The 18,178-nt window shown below is 40.9% G+C and overlaps 1 protein-coding gene across 1 annotated transcript in view; it reads left to right on the top strand.

Annotated features, from left to right (window-relative positions):
* LOC126260487 (opioid-binding protein/cell adhesion molecule homolog) overlaps positions 1-16,635 on the top strand; it is a gene marked incomplete at its 5' end in the record, with an annotated part of 226,515 nt that extends 209,880 nt beyond the window's left edge. Inside the window, one exon of the mRNA XM_049957814.1 lies at positions 16,282-16,635. Within this exon, the coding sequence (XP_049813771.1) occupies positions 16,282-16,635 (354 nt within the window). The remainder of the gene's footprint in view (positions 1-16,281) is intronic.
* Between the last annotated feature and the right edge of the window lie 1,543 nt (positions 16,636-18,178).

The raw sequence follows: 18,178 nt of genomic DNA, 5'->3' as shown, positions 1-18,178 counted from the left end.
GTCACGGGTTATACACAGGAGGAAGTCAATGTTTAGAACAATTCTCATTTGTTCTTTAATCTCGGTTGCACTCTTTAAAATCCATGACATGTTTCGATCTACATCTACAAGTCTGTTAAGTGCGTGGCATATGGATCATCTGACCATCTTCAAGCTAGTTCTCCATCGTTCCACTCTCGAATAGCACACGGGAAAAGCGAACACTTACATCTCTCCGTGCAAGCTCTGAATTCACTCTTTTTATGACAATGATCATTTCTCCCTGTGTATGCGAGCGCATTGGGAGGAGAAGGTTGGCAACTGAAGATTCATGGGGAGATTCTGCCGCAACGAAAAACGCCTTTGTTTCAATTATTGCCGCCAGAATTAGTGTATCACATCCTTGGCATTCTCTCCCTTGTTCCATAGTAATACAAAACGAGGTGCACTTCTTTCAACGGTTTCGAAGTCCCTCGTCAATCTTATATGATGCGCACCCCACACCACGCAGCAGTACTCCAAATGAGGACGGACAAGTGCAGTGTTGGCAGTCTCCTCAGTAGACCTGTTGCATCTTACAAGTGTTCTGACAACAGAACGCAACCTTTGGTTTATCTTCCGCGAAAGGTTATCTACGTGATCGTTCCAATTCAAGTTATTCGTAATTCTAATCCCTAAGTATTTAGTTGAATTCATATCCTTTAGATTTGTGTGATCCATCATGTAACCGAAATTCAGAGGACTTCTTTGAGCGCTCATGTGAAGAACGACACACTTTGCCTAACCTATAGTCGATTGCGACTTTTCACACCATACGGATATTTTGCTAAATCATTTTGCAATTCATTTTGATCACGTGATGACTTTACAAGACGGTTAATGACATAATCATCTGCAAACAGTCTAAGAAGGCTGCCCAGATTGTCTCCTAGACCGTTTATACAGATCGAGAACAGCAGCTCTATTTTAAGACTCTCGTGGTTTACTCGACGACTTTCCGTCAGTTACTGAGAACTGTAACCTATCTGACAGGAACTCACGAATCCAGTCGCACAAGTGAGATGAAACACTGTAAGCAGGTAATATGATTATAAGTCGCTTGTGAGGAACGGTGTAAGAAACCTTCTGGAAATTTGAAGCTACGGAATCAATCTGAGATCGCCTGTCGATAGCGCTCATTACTTCATGTGATTAAAGATCTAGTTGTGTTTGACAAGAACAGTGTTTCCTGAATAATGTTTGAATGTGTTCCAAACTCCTACTGAAAATCGGCTTTAGTGATATGGGTTTGTAATTCAGCGGATTACTCCTATTTCCTATTTTCAGTATTGGTGTGACCTCTACAACATTCCAGTCCTTAGGTGTGATAGCTAAATTTGAAGCTATTGTCAGCATACTCTGAAAAGAACCTTATATGCTATCTGGATCATCATCAGATCCAAGTACTTGCGTGAGTAAACCGTTTTGTCTGTGTCAGAACCTCATAGAGACATGTCATGTTGCTAAAAATGTGCAACTGGGACCGAAAAGCAAGTGAGAATTATTTTAAATATGAATACAGTTGATGATTCTTTGGGGACGAGTGTGTCGACTATAGAGGAAAAGAAGTAATACTTGCTTTTAACTTCTTGAATGTGCGAGTGGTTCTATGACACTCACGCGCTTGCTAATGAAAGCAGTTTTAAAATATGTTACTCCTCTGTTTCTTTTGTTAATGCTTCCTGGTAAGGATCCCAGCAAGACGAGTGAAAGAGTCGGTAGAAGCAGGTTTCTGTAACGTACTTACATTAAGGCAGAAATACCTTCAAAATCTTCGAATGAATGTCTAGTTTTTGCCTATAACTACATTAATGAGATTATTACATTTAACTTTTGATGCCTTCTGGAAGACATTTAACGATTGTGACTATTTACAGTGATTAATCATGAGTCGTCAAATCGACAGAAATGGGTAAGCATGAAAAAACCGTTATTTATTCTGCAACGATACCCAGTAATTAAATATATGGATGGTGGAGATTTTTTACAATATCTTTTTGTCAGACGCTATTCCACAGGAATGAAACGTGGAGACGATGCATATGACATATGATGCTTATAGTTAATTGTTTCCGTTTGGGAGGAAATATAGACTGGAATAGGGTCACTCAAGCTCGTTCGTCCAACTTAGAGAGTAGTAAAAAATGGGAATACTGTCTCTGACACGTAGAGTTCTAATGTGTCACTGAGCGGCAAAACAATTGTAAAGTATCCCTTTATGTACGAACGACAGCAATTTAAATGCCGATATTAACCTTCATTGCTTATCCTAATAATTTCCTCTGCTGAAAATAAAACTTTTTTTCTATGATGTTGCCTCGCTCTTCGTACGTCGGTTTTACTGTATTTTAGACCGGCGCGGAAGCAAGAAAAGAGAGAGAAAATCCAGGGATAAATCACAGGGAATAATCGTTATCGTTAGAGGTTAACAACGATAACAGAAAGTGCGCGAAACATCTCTTCAGCTTATATTACGATAGGAAATTTAGGTAACAGCCTATGTAGGGCACTATATAGAAATGAGTAATCTTTTTTAAGAGGAAACTTGGTTTGATAATCATATATGTGCTATCTTGTAATTTTTAAACAAATTAATTATAATTTTATACCTGAACCATTCGTATAACTTGTAATAATGCGTGTGTAGAGACTACCATCGTCTAACATTACCCCGAATTATATTTTTACCGTTTTGGGATACTTTCGTCAGAAACGTGATATGTCCTCCTTTTGATGCTGACTTACAAATTAAGCGCTATGGACACTGTTTTTTTTCTGAAAGAAGTCCATCCTGTTACTCTATTGATCGAGATAAGTTATTTCACACTCAAATCCACATGCGCTGTGGTATATTTCCCTACAGATAACATATGTATTTCTGTTCTGAAGAAGAATGTTGTACGTTGGTGCAAAATAATCGCTGTTTGATTATAATAAGTGTCCCTGCGAAATGACTTATGTAGATGTACCATTATAAATGATGTCACGGGGAACAAGACTGCTACATGCCTTGAACCAAAATTGTGGATTAGGTGAAAGGCATCGAGCTCGATTAAATTTTCGAATCAAATTACTTTATAATTAATTTTATAATTAATTTAATCACAGCCACATAAAGTCATGAATAACTATTTTCTAGTCATTTTCTAAGTTAGGGTATGAAGCTGTGGTTCAGCTGTGCACAATCAAATACGATTTGTTAACTTGTAACACACGAATTTGTAACGACCGCCATAGTTTGTTAATACCTCAATGTATTGGACTGTGTGCCTGAGCGTGCTTGTGTGTGCGTGTGTGTGTGTGTGTGTGTGTGTGTGTGTGTGTGTGTGTGTGTGTTTGTGTGTGAAGAGTAGAGCAGCTACGTTAGTATTAAGGTATCATCGTAAATATTTTCAACAGTTCGTGTACGAACCATCGATTATATAAGGTGTACGGAATATGTAGAAGCAGCGGCGAAGCATGGAAATAACGAATTTCGTTCTTAACATTTCTAATTGCCTGGACGTAAAACAGACGCTAGAAATTTCATTGGCTGTATATTAAGACGGGATGAATTCTTGTTTCTCTTTTCTCCAGGCGAACACGTCAAATAACGTTCCGATGGCAAAATCTAGTGAATTGGCAGATACATGAATCTACTGGTCGACGTTTGAGGCCTTCATAAACTAAATTTTATGCACAGCAGCTTTCGGACTGTAATCGATCGAAGTGCTGTTTGAAACTTTTGCAGTCATTTCACATTTCGGAAATACGCCAGTAAATTAAAAAAGTTGTTCTGGCCCGCTAAAAGGTTTCCCTAATACGAATGAAAGTTAATCTGTCGACGAAATAATTTTGCTTCTGCTTTATTTGTTTTTCGGGACCGAGAAGTTGTGCTCCGAAACAAATGAGTGTATACGATATCACGAAAACACAGTACAGCGAATCACATATGAGCAAGTCATTCATTAGCACCCTTTCCTCTGGCTGCCTTTTATTACAATTGAGAATTTCGTAAATTGTGGAATTTGTCAGTCTTGGTGTTTCCTGGTGAAGTTGCTGTCTACTGATCAGTATGCTTCGGCTCAAATTTGTTAACTGAAGCGCCAACTCCAGAAATAACGGCTCTATTAAAAAGTCCAGTGATACTTCTTGAAATGAAACTACAAGCTGCTCTGCTTATTTTACAGTATACTTAAGAAACATTTTGAGATATCCTACACACAGGAAGAGACTGATATGGACGAGAAATAATTCAAATGACTTAAATGTAGTGTGTAACAGTGATTTGGAATGTGGAGAGTGTCTTAGGTTTGTGAATGTGTACTTGCTTAACTTGTAGTCTTAGCTGGTATATGTTCTGTCGGTAGTGTGATGTGGATTGTATGCAATGTCGTAAATTGCGTATGAATAAAAACATTTTTTATCAAGAGATTCTGCATTACTAATTTAATATTACCCACAGTTCCCCATTACTACAATAATAGTTATGTCAGAACTTGTCTAATACGAAGTACATATAACTCTGTGAATTATTTTAAGAGCTTTATGATGTATACAGTCCTGGTGTCATTAAAAGGAAGCATATACTACGTAGGTTCGTATGTGAAGACGTCTTCAAATCACTTCGTAGAGCCAAGCATGAATAATGTAAGTTTGCCAGCGTTTCTACTAACAATTCACCTAAAAGTTGTTCTGCATATGCATTTGAGGATGAGTAATTATTTATCGTCTGCAGTAGCTTACACGCTCTACGTGTATTCTGCCTACATTATCGCAATAGGTACCATGAAATAACTTTAAGAAAAAGAGTGGCAACAAGCCACGGTGGAAGTGCATTGACGGAGGGGGGGGGGGGGGGGGGGTAAGTTGGTGGAGTGTAAGGGCGGGGAGGTAAGTTCGGCGGGGGGGAATAAATAGGTCACAAAAATGATTCGGAAGTAAGTTCTCTCCCAGTATATGTACATCGTTCTGTAACTGATACGTGGAAGGTTGAATTGCTATCCAAAGACACTTACATTAGAAGCTTTCAAGTCAGAGGTAACTAGCTCAGATGCTGATGTTGTAAGTCTGTTTCCGTCATGCTTCTCACGTCCAAATACTAGCGATTAGTGCTTAGTTCGACCGTATGCCTCACAACAGTATGTTGCTATTGATAGGTCTGGTTGGGGACAAAAAACTCGGCGCTCACCTAGGGTTCAAGAGCACCAGACCATGTGTCGATATCAGGTTGTTTCTTTCCATTTCATTAATTTCCATAACTGTCCACAAGCGCTTATCCACTGCATCGACGTTGGTGGCGGCACCTTAAAGACTAGTACAGTATTCTTTCTTTTCACGATTGATTGACAGAGATGGAGCGTTATTCGTTCTACTGAATTACAGATATGTTTTTAGTGATTGGTGAAGTAGATGCAGTGTTTTGAAAATCGAACCAATCAACAGTGCACACAATAGGCGTCGTTATAAGAGTCTGAAACCTGTCGACAGGGACTGAATTATACTAGAAACTGTGGCCGCAGAGACCTGGTCACAGACCATGGTTTTTGACGAAGAACTGCATCCATTGTTGGATTCGGTAACATATTGTTGGATAGTGTGGAAGGGGATTCAGTATTAAGCACCTGTCAACTTGTCCTTGAGTTTGAGTTCCACTTTTCGAAAAAATGTAATGTGGTGAGCACCGACGTCGCAGCAGTTACATCCCTATCGGGAGCAGCGAGTTCAAGTAATTAAGCCAAATGATTTACAATCTTATCCTGAATTCTTCAGTGCAGTATTGAAAGGTGGAACTACTCACTGACTGCATTGTTCACTAATGAATTCCCTTTCAACGATTATGATAGTTTCAACTTGTGCTACAGTACTGTTTGGGGTGATCAAAATTCGCAGAAACTGTACAAGATCAATTAAATGTACTTTATTCGGTGCCCATCCGAGATAGTATGAAATGTGTGTGCAATCTTATGGGGCTTAACTGCTAAGGTCATCAGTCCCTAAGCTTACACACTACTTAACCTAAATTATCCTAAGGGCAAACACACACACCCATGCCAAAGGCAGCACTCGAACCTCCACCGGGACCACCTGCACAGTCCATGACTGCAGCGCCTTACACCGCTCGGCTAATCCCGCGCGGCGAGATAGTAGTTGCGGACTGTACTGTCGTGTATTAGATGAACTTGCTTCATGACGATGAAAGCATCGTACTTTGACGGTGGCTTTGGTGAAGGCTTAAACAACATACAGCGTGTTGACTGGTGGGCAAGGTCCTGTCCTACGGCAATCGCGATCGCCCGATTTTTTCGTGTAGAGTTACCTATAACACCACAGCGGAAAGTAAAGAGTAGTTCGCAGGGCCGTAGCTGCCTGTCCCAAAGTACGAAAAACAACAGGGATGTTCCAGAGAGTGTGCTTAAGCTTTAGAAACGGATGTAATGCAGTATTATACTGACAGTTGCCTTCATCACATCTAAGCCAGTACGAGACGCTAAAATTTGTGGGAGTCAGACAGTCATTTAGAAACATTTAAGTGGCCAAATCAGTTTGGTTTGCACCTATCGTGAATTGAGCGTCACATCTTGTCGCAGGCTCCAAGCAATGGCATCTACATATGGAGCGCCTCAGAGGACCAGAAAATTTGAAATAATTAGAACAAATCGAATTTTACAAAACTTAACGGTCAAAATGTATTGTAAATGATTGAAACTTGCATTACACATCAGCTTTTTTTTTCTTTTTTTAAATAACATCCGTCAAACCGTGTGAATTTTCCCCCACGCTTCCTATAACGTCAGCTGGGTGATTTATTGAGATAAGTTATGGTTTTTGGAGTCTATTTTGGCACATGATCCCATGAATAAAAGTTATAGTGGTCTGGAAACGGGAGGGCGGCGGGGGGCGTTCCCATTCCTTGATATTTGGCGATCACCAAACAAACGTTTTACGTGCCATACCGTCAGAAAATAAAAAAAATAAAAAAAACTGTCTCCTCTCGACAGAGGACTTCACACCATACAGTACATTTTATACTATGAATAGACGCTGGTGAAGCTAAGCCGGATTTCCTTATGTCCAGTACCGGAGGGTCTCCCTATTCACGCAACCACGTAAAGTAAATGACATCCATGAGATAGTGGAATATTTTGAATAAAGTTTTAATCCTCAGTGATTGTCACCAAAGGTGATCACAGGCGCAGGACCCAGTAATTAGAAATCAATTATTGGGCAGTATGCGGTTAGTACAGAGTACAATTCAAGCTGATGGAGTGTTATTTGAAAGCTTCCAATTCCAAATTTCACTGACGAGGCAATTTTTCGCACCAATCTATGAGGAATTCTTTTGACGGCAGCTCTCACGGCCACAAATTTTTCATGGGTAAGTACAGACTGTACAACTCGACAAGGCTTTTAGTTCAAAACTGAACTAGTCTGCACGAATTTCAGCAGCCACGTTACGATTGCGTGTAACGAGTGAACCTGACCGCGGGTCGGGATATGATGGCAGCGCCGGAACTCCCGTCGTTATGCTGACAAACTGCCACCTTGTCGGTTAAAACGGAGGTACAATGACTACAGTCTCTGTGCCGCTTCAGTCCTGCATGTCAGATAAATGTCCATATGTGTTAGACACTTTCACGGCTCTCTCCCAAATCTACCGCTGCATGGCTGACAACATCAAACTTGTCTCGTCTCTCTGCACCATCTTGACTTTTGAGGTAGCCTTAGGTCGACAGTTACTGCTGGGCAACGCAAATCATATGAAATAATGAAAGATTTAAACAAAAGAGACGGGACAATCTGCAGATAAACACAATATCTGAGTCTGATTGGTTACAATACTACAAAACACTCTGGATGTATGAGCAAGGTACACAGGTGATTCTGTCTAAATCAGATAGGAATATAGACTTAATAGCATTGGAGAAACAGCAGGATGCTATAACGTCTAGCAAGAACAGGAAGACTCCAGGGTGTGACAAAACCAAAGCGGAAGTGATAAAATATGCACCAAGTATCGCAAAAATAAGATTACTCAATTTTATGAATATGTGCTGGTGAAGTGGTTATATACCTGAGGATAGCAATGTAGCCCATATTGTCCACTTTATAGTAAAGGAAACACATGAATGTCAGAGCTACTGAGGTACTAACCTTCTGAAGTCATGTTATAAATTGTACGCTAGAATTTTAATAAAAATGGTATCACCAATCGCTGAAACTGCATTATCTTATGCCGGACGTGATTTTCAGAAAGGAAGATCATGCTCGGACTGTATCATCGTCATGACATAGCTGACAGAAAAACACATTGAATTCAACTTACCAACTTTTCTTGCCTTCGCTGAGTACGAAAAGACGTTCGATGATGAAAATTGAAACACACTGCGGAAAGTTTTAAGAAATAGAGCGATTTCATTTCATTTTGTAAGAGCTGTAAAGATTTATATGTGAATAACAAAATCCAAATAAAAATAGCAGGTATCACACGATATAGCTGAAATAAACCAAGGCGTTAGACAAGAGAGTCCCCTCCCCCACTCCTTTTTAATATGTATATCGACAATGTAACCAAAACTTGGGTATCTGATGAGATGGTAATTGTTACTCAGAATGAAAATGACTTACAAGAAGCTGTCATTAGTTTAAGCAATATAGCCAGAAAATAAAATCTGAACGTCTCCATCTCTAAATGGAGTTTTTAGGACACCGGCCCATGCGAAATTAGAAAGGAATTGGCAAGCAGATAGCAGAGCAAATTAATATATTTAAATATTTAGGGTGCTGTATTATATACAGGCAAACAATGAAATACAAAATAAAATTAGACCTACTTAACTACTTCCATGAAACATTATGCAGAACATTGGGAAAGAAAGTACACAGAGCTACTCTCCTAAAGTTATGTAAGGTTATGGACGTGAAAACTGGACTCTTAAGAAGATAGATGGAAAGAGAATAGAAGCACGTGAAATTAATTTCATTAGATACGTGACTGGATGTACCTTTTTGGATAGAAGGAGAAATGATGACATCTGAGCTGAAGTGAATATGCAGAACGTAACTGACATAAAAAACAATATCAGGTAAGAAGGAAAGAACATACAAATCGTATGCCAGATGCAAGAATTACTAAGTCCATAAAACATCAGAAAAGAGGCAAAAGATGTTTAGAAAGACCAATGAAGAGGCGGCTTGACCTATTTAGAAGGAGACGGAACGGGAAAAAGGTGCAGTCCTTGGTGCAGATGATGATGCTTCTGAAGTTAACTGATAAGTGAGTGATTAATCTGTGGTAATATCTATAGCGAATGTTGAATGGAATAAACTTTCCTTTTAAAAGAAACATGTCGGTTGTTACTCTCCGCCAGCGACACGGTGAACATGAACAACTTGCTTCGAGGTTACGTCTATAAAACGCTGCATTAGGACTTTCCAAGTATCTCTAAGTATACTGATGATCGTTTATGAATGCAGTAATTTTGGGCCGACAGGTCTAGGATTCCATGTATAGGATCCATAAATGAAATGAAATTTAAACCAGTTCTTTTTTTCCTTCTGTGGTATTAACGTCAATTTTATTTTAATCATTCTTTAATTTAATTGTTATTTTTAATCCCCCCTCCCTCCACGCACCAGCGGGGAAGGTGTTCAGACAGCAGCCATACTGTTGTTCTTTAACCGTTGATTAATACCCTTGCATAAAAACACACTGAAATGAGTAAAATCGATTATGTTAATTTGATGAGATGGTGATACACTTGGTGTAAAACAGGGAAGTTCGTGGTGCTCAAATGGCTCTGAGCACTATGGGACTCAACTGCTGAGGTTATTAGTCCCCTAGAACTTAGAACTAGTTAAACCTAACTAACCTAAGGACATCACAAACATCCATGCCCGTGGCAGGATTCGAACCTGCGACCGTAGCGGTCTTGCGGTTCCAGACTGCAGCGCCTTTAACCGCACGGCCACTTCGGCCGGCGTGGTGCTGTGAGTTCATGGCAACATTTTTCTGTGTGAGGGAGTTGCATATAGAAGGGACTGAAATGCAGCTGGCATGACGAAGGAGTTGAGATGTGTTTAGGGAGGGTCAACAGACGTGGTGCAGACCAATAGGATTGCAGTAAGAGATATAGAACTGTTTGGTTAGGTTGGGTAGAACCAGAAATAAAGGAAGAGATGACGGGTGAAATTACTCGGGAGGATTAAAGAAAGATCTGAAGACGTAACGAATGTGGGACGCGATGATGTGCCGTAGCAGACCACGGAGACATAACGCTTGCAATGAAATTGCAGCTGTTTGAAATGTGCGACCTTTATAATTTGGCACGGGATAAAGGAATATGCAAAGTAAACGAGGGTACATGGTGCTCAAAGATGTGGAGGGACTGATGGAACTTCGTAGGGGAGGTAGGTCCATGACATATTTCCAAATCTGAGGATGTGACACTTGGTCTTATGGTTGTGTACTATAGTCTACTGTGTAATAGAAGGACATTGAAAATTCTGTTTACTGATAAAATAAGAAACGAGCAGACTAGAAGAGATAGCGGAAGGTAAACATATCTTCAGAAACCTCACATTTTTATTAGTTTCTGAATAACTAAAACTACTGTATTGGAAAATCACCGTAAACTCAAACTTATTTTAATGTAGAAGTTTGATATGCGAAAGCACCTGTAATGAAACGAATTGTTTTTAGAAGGCTGTTCTGCTCTGCATATTATAACGCCAGGTTGGTCGTAAGGGAGGTGACACCGCATCAACTTCGGTAACGTGACGTCAGAACAGAGAGCGGCCTCCGACGTCGAGAAGGTTTGACGTGAGGCTGACGATGGCGAATGATACAAGAGTGCTGTACAAATACTGAGATACTTAACAGTTTTAAACAGAATACTGATAGCATAATATAGGAGTGACTATTGAATAAAAAAGTTGGCGAACAAGCTTTATATTTTACAAGATGCTCAACGACTGAACCATTGTGGTTCAATCGATGGCAGTGGTGTTTGGTAACTGTTGGTGGCAAAAGCAAAAAACTGGAAATAATAGGTTATAGCTTAAAAGAAGGATCTGTCGGTGTATAATTTCGTTTAGTTACTTACACACGAAATAACTTGAAGAAAATATAGACGCACTTAAGCTTATCTCAGCATTATCTTATAGATAACACAGAGCAGATTATATGCATGTGTGGCAGACTAATTCTACCAAGATAAAATGCAGAGAATTTCCTTGATTGTGATTAAAAGTTCCAGTGTAGCAGATTATTTTAAAAAACACTTCATAAAAGTCAAATGACATTAAAGGAACAAAAGGTATAAAATTCATTGCGGAAAAAACAAAATAACCATTCAAAAATTAACATTTAAAAGTAACAGTTTAATAAAATAGCATCAAGCTATATCAGGCTTCATATATCGGGATTTTAAGCGACACAAACTGTAACGAAAGGGCACCAAACAACAGGACATGTGCTGGGTCCTCAGGTGCTGAGTGAACTGCATAGGGGTGCCGGCTCCAATTATAGCACCAGTTCGACGAGACTCTTCAACAGCGGCTTCGTACCTGTTGATAACGCCAAGGAGGGTTTTCGCAGTATAGTGTAAACCTGAGTCGAAGATACAGGTGCTAACCCAAGAAGAGTATCGTAAGTACTAATTTTTTCATAATGCGGGGCCACAGTCATAATGTATTTCTTTAAAGTCATTACCGCCATTAGACTGTTGTTTATTTACAGTGCTACATTTTTACTTACACAATAATGATTTCGGCTTCATTCCCATTTTCAAATATTTTCTGAAAGCAGGTAACAAAATAACAGTGAAATACCTAACAAGTGATATAACCATATAACAATCAATATTTGTAATGCTTACTTACAAGTGTTATAAACTGTCTAAGTTGGCTGGATATGTTGTTAACATGCCCATCATCCCCATCAGGGATTATTGCTAACCACTGATTCTCTAACCCCTTCCTCAATCTGAGACATACTACTTTTAGGAGGAATCAATATCCCTCTTCAAACCTCATCCCGAACTTTTATCACTCACCAAAGGACAAACCGAGTAAGTCTCAATAAAACCTTTTATTTTATTAAATTTATGGAATAAATTTTAGTATCACAACTACTTAATACATAAAACTCTAGGATATATGAATCCAAACAGAGAATATACTGATACACACTTAAGCCATACCTTCACTTTGGACACATCATTCACACACAATGCCCTAACATTGCTGTATTTGGCCCTAGCTTTAACATTTAAAAGTGCCCATTTACCTTAGGTGTATCTAAATTTTAAAAAAGTCTTTCACTTCACATTTTTATTATTATTCCTTTACCGAGCGAGGTGGCGCAGTGGTTAGACACTGGACTCGCATTCGGGAGGACGACGGTTCAATCCCGCGTTCGGCCATCCTGATTTAGGTTTTCCGTGATTTCCCTAAATCACTCCAGGCAAATGCCGGGATGGTTCCTCTGAAAGGGCACGGCCGACTTCCTTCCCCATCCTTCCCTAATCCGATGAGACCGATGACCACGCTGTCTGGTCTCCTTCCCCAAAACCAACCAACCAACCTATTATTCCTTTGATAATTACCCTTTTATCCCCCACCATGCCCACACCCCACTATAATAGCTTCATTTCATTAGTCATTTTGTAACCTCCCTCCGTACACTTGCACTCCACATGCCTACAGTCTTCAATGAATGGTTTATAGTATTCTAGACCTTGTGTTTCTTCACAATTATTTATTACCTCTCTAAGAGGTAACTACGATCAATAATGTTACATTTATCTTTGTTGTTAAGAAATAGGAATTAACCCACTTGGCGCTTTCGTGTGTGGTAGCAGATTAAGTTGTTAACATTACTATGTCATCTTTACATCATATAAATAAGATGTCACTACTACAACATGTTAATAAAGTTTATAGTACCAAGATTACAGCCGTACGTTTCAATACCACGGTGCGCTCACGTTTGTAATTATATCTCATCAACCATTAACAAATACTAGGATATCCCTACTCTTTTTATTATGTTAAATTTAAATTCTCTGTTTAGCATGAAATCTTTTGATTCTTTTATTTGCTTTTATGTACATGACATGTTTCACATACCTGTGGTACTTGCACTTATTCCTAAGTAATGTTCCAACACATATAATAGGATTTAGAGGCCTGATGATACGTACATCATAAATATCGCTTCAAACCTCACTGGTTAATTAACGAGCGAGTAGAATAAGTAATTGCACTGTATTGTAATAATTCTGAGTTGAGGCAAAATTACACAACTTTGAGATGGCCATGTGTTAATTGCACGTACAAGGCTGTATATTTACCTACTAAAATGTACTTTAAACTACGTCAATGACGAGCTCGACTTTTATATTTATTTATGAAGCTAATATTATCGAGAAGTTTGTTACTGTTTATGTTTATGAGCAGGCAACTTCATTGTATACTAAGATAAACAGGTACTGCAAAGATGTAACAACTACCAAAAAAAAAAAAAATTGCTCCTAACCTTTCCTATCCTACTGGACACTGAGCCCAAAGACTAAAAAAAAGGTCACCTGCTTATAACAGCTATTAGTTTGAGCAAGACAATTTGGCACTTAGAAAACTGTCATTCAGTCCAGATGGTGTACTCAGTAACTAAACAAAGCAGTAGGCTCTCCAAGAAATATCGACTCTTAGAAAATGTGTCTAATAGTGTATTTTAATACTACAGTATGCCATCTTATGCAATTTATAACGCTTGTAAGTAAGCATTACAAATATGGACTGTTATTCGGTTATATCACTTGTTATGTGTTTCACCGTTATTATCTAACCTACTTTCAGAAAACACTTGAAAATGACACTTTGAAGCCGAAATCATGATTGGTAAATGTAACACTGTAAATAAACAACAGTCTAATGGCTTTTTCCACTGGAAAACTGGCCGTAGGAAAAAACCAGAATGGAGCTCCAGGGAGCTGTAGGAGGTACAATTGCAGGAGAAGGAAGCGTTTGGAATGTATCCAACAATTAGTGGAGGCTGCATGGAAGTGTGTGCTACTCCGAGATGAACAGAGTACCACTTACCTCCACACTGTCTCCACTAACTATTGGATGTCTTCCAGATTCCCCCACATATTTGGAAACAATAAGATTTTTACGGCTATGGGAAAGAAATACATTATAACATTGCATTCCATTCTTTTCCAAATGTTTATTAAGCTCAAATAATACATAGGTAAATGCATCTATTAAATTTTTGATTCGTCAAAATGGTCACCTCTTGTATTAATCTCTGCAGTGGATACTGTAGACATGTGAGGATAAATGTTATCAAGGCTCGGGTGGAATTTGTCTCCATCCTTCCTGCTGGACCTCCCACAAGTATGTCCCACTCATGGGTCCACGTTTTCGGATCCTCCTACCCAACTCATCCGACAGTAGCTCGATTGGATTACTGTCAGGGGACTGAGGATGCCATTACACGTGTTTCAAACTTTTCCGAACCTCTAGAGGCTTCACATAGTTTTGACATAAGCTGGATGTATGTTTCGGGTCGTTGTCTTGCTCCGAGACGAAACGTTTCCCAATCAGACGAAACCAAATGTCTTAGCATATCGCTGGAGGATAGTGTGATAATCATTTTGGGTAATTTTTCCATCAATATCCGACTTTATTCCGTCCAAAAGATACCCGTACCATCACAGAACCCACTCCATACATCACAGTTGGAATTACGCACTGTGGATTCAAGCTTTAATGGGGTAAACGGCGTAGTAATTGATGGCGTTTACTTCCAAATACTTCGAACATCGATTTATCAATGAATAAGACTCTTTCCAAATCACCTACTGTCCAAAGTTGGTGTGTCATAGTCTAGAGCAGCCTTTTCTTCTTGTAAACGTGGTTTAACAATGGTTTCCTCGCTGCAACGTATTCCCGGCCGGTGTTTCCTGCCAAGCGCCGTCTCACTCATGAAGTACTCATTGGTGTGTTACGTTCAATTCAGCAGACAATGCAAGGGCAGTTTTGAATTTCTTACGTATACTGGTCACTACCAAATACTGTTCCTGGAGTCCGGAGATGTTGCTGGGTGCCCCTGAGCGAGGACTATCATCACAGGAGCGTGTATCTCGATGGCCGTGTATGGTCTTGACAACTCCGCTGACGAAAATCTTCAATGTATTTGATATTTGTAGGAGACTGTTGTCTTCTTGGTGCAAATTGATTATATTCACCCCCGTGAATCATAAGGAATCTGGCACTTGGTGACCCTTTTCAGTTATTTTCGCTGCGTGTACTAGGTTCTTCGCCGGCCGCGGTGGTATCGCGGGTCTAGGCGCGCAGTCAGGAACCGTGCGACTGCTACGGTCGCAGGTTCGAATCCTGCCTCGGGCATTGATGTGTGTGATGTCCTTAGGTTAGTTAGGTTTAAGTAGTTCTAAGTTCTAGGGGACTGATGACCACAGCAGTGAGTCCCATAGTGCTCAGAGCCATTTGAACCATTTTACTAGGTTCTTCCGCTGAGTGTCCTATCTTCATAAAAGCGGAACTGCAATTGATGGGAACTGTAAACAACGTACCTCCACACAGTCGAGCCCTCTACTGATACCATCTGGCATCTTTAGTAGAACTGTTCGTGTAGGTAAAGTCAGTTTATATAAAACTGAGCAATAGCAATGTGTGAAAATACAATCTTCTCGGTTTTCAAACCCCGTCAGTTATTCGAACTGAGACTGTTTGAAAACCGGGAGCCGGCTGGTGTGGCCGAGCGGTTCTAGGCGCTTCAGTCTGGAACTGTGCGACCGCTACGGTCGCAGGTTCAAATCCTGCCTTGGGCATGCATATGTTTGATGTCCTTAGGTTAGTTAGGTTTAAGTAGTTTTAAGTTCTAGGGGACTGATGACCTTAGATGTTAAGTCCCATAGTGCTCAGAGTCATTTGAAAACCGAGAAGATTTTATTCAAATATGCCGCCGCTAAACACTCCGTGTTATTATCAATCGCTATTTGACGATACTACTTTGTATTCTAAGCCAATCACTCCCGTTTGGTCTGTTGTAAAACGGAAACATGTTGTTTCCAAAATTATGGAGGGTTGTCTCCATTTCAGTATTTGTACTAGATGTAACCACATAATTTATGCTTCACTAAATGATATTTGTAGCTGTACTTTGATGCTAGATTAACAAAATAGAGTCCAGAGGAGAACTACAGGAAGCATTGGTACATTAATATGAAATGTGGCATATAATTCTTAATTTTTCAGCTTTCATCTGCAGCGAGTGAGCGCACGGAAACAAACCAAAGCGCGGCACCAGCTTGGTTCGCTATCGCCAGCACGACACGGTGGCCAGATGTGGAACCACCACCACACGCCTTTGAGCCGCAGCAGCGACGCAGCGTCCCTCCGGCCCCCAAGACATTCAGCGCACACCCCGAAGCGCAGGAGCTCATTAATTTCGTGATGCAAAGCGAAATAATCTGCAGTTTTGTGGCCGCATCTCAGCGGGAGGCGGGGGCGGAGGAAGGCAAACAGTACAGCCGGGGGCGGCTGCGCCTCGCCGCTAAATATTCGGGAGGCGGCAGGCAGCAGGCGGGAGGCGGTCCGCGGTCCGCGTGATTACGGCGCTATTTACTTGGGCCGGGCGGCTGGCGCCGATACGCCGTGATCAAAGCCTCCGGCAAATGGGCAGCGGAGGCGGAGGAGGCGTCGCTGCCGGCAAGTAGCACAAAGAGCCGCCGCCGACGCCGCCTCCGGCACATTAAAAGCGCCGGCCGCCGTATGTGCAAACAGGTGGTCCTAATGCGGCCTTTCACTGCCACGCACTACGCGTGCCGTCCGAAAAGAGCGGCGGCCGCCGAATCCGGAGTTCCGGGACTATTTAATCATTTGGCGTGGCACTGAAAGCGGAAGCGATATTGATGTCCATGTTTAGGGCACCGGAGTTGGCCCAGGATGTGGGCTTTACAATGTGTAGTATATTAAAGAACAGTGGCCGCTGGATGCTACGACCCGTAATATGTGCTTCAGTGTAACGTTATTGCTAACGCAGTCGTAGTGTATCCTAAAAGGTGAATTATTTCTTAACGGATATTCCGCTATACAGCGTAGTGCTTGCACTTTTGAAACATCCCGACAGGTTACAACTGTGTGCCGGACTGGAACGTTTTTCTGCATCCTCGTGAATCGCTCGCTGACCTCACAGGTGCTCTCAGTAAATGGTAAAGAGGACGAGACGGGACCTCGCTGAGTGACACAGTCATCCCACGTCCGCCAAATAAAATCGTTTGTATGAGGATCCTTATCAACAGAACGCAATATTATACTCCGAATTCTGGTTTTGTAATTGCCTTATTAATACCAAGGGCGTTCAGTAAGTAATGCAACACTTTTTTTTTCTCGTCCAACATCAGGTGAACAAATGCGGAACTTGGTGCGGGAAATCATGCAATATTCCTACTTCAGCCCCTATAGTTCCACGAAGTTCCGAAGGGTGGCGGAACTATGGGTAGCCTTCAAAATACAGTCTGTAACAAGGTGCGCTCTAAGCACAGAACCATCACAGAGTTTCTATTAGCAAAAGTCCAGAATATCGCAGCAACTGCAGAATGTGTGCGGAGATCTGTTAGTGAACAAAGCACGCAAGCGGGGCTTCTGTCGTAGCCGTATCAAGGTCGTACAGACCTGTCCGATCTCCCATATACCGCCGATCGCACACAGCTGTGACTACTGCAGTATTGGAATATGCTGACACTCTGATTCGAGGTGATCGACGGATCACAAACAAACACCTCGTTGTACAACTGGACGTCTTGGACGTCTCAGTTGGTAGCGTTGACACACTCGTCCACCAGTTGCGTTACTCAAAGGTGTGTGCCTGCAGGGTTCTTCGCCCTCTAATAGATGAATAGAAAGACCAGCCAAGGACTGTCTATCTGGAATTGCATGCGCATTCCGAGGAGAGCAGTATATGGACGATGAGATGGTTATTGGTGCAGTAAGACGTTGGCTCCGACATCGATCAGTGGAGTGGTACCATCTGGGCATGCAGGCCCTCTAAGTAAGGTGGCGGGAGGCCGTCGCATTAGATGGATATCATGTTAAAAATAGTTTTGTAGCCAGAAGAGTGACGAATATCAAGATATACTGGAATCCTAAAGAA

This window comes from Schistocerca nitens, chromosome 5, assembly GCF_023898315.1.
Source record: "Schistocerca nitens isolate TAMUIC-IGC-003100 chromosome 5, iqSchNite1.1, whole genome shotgun sequence".
Classification (NCBI taxonomy): Eukaryota; Metazoa; Arthropoda; class Insecta; order Orthoptera; family Acrididae; genus Schistocerca; species Schistocerca nitens.
The sequence above is the reverse complement of the archived record's forward strand: the minus strand, read 5'-3'. Positions and strand labels throughout refer to the sequence as shown.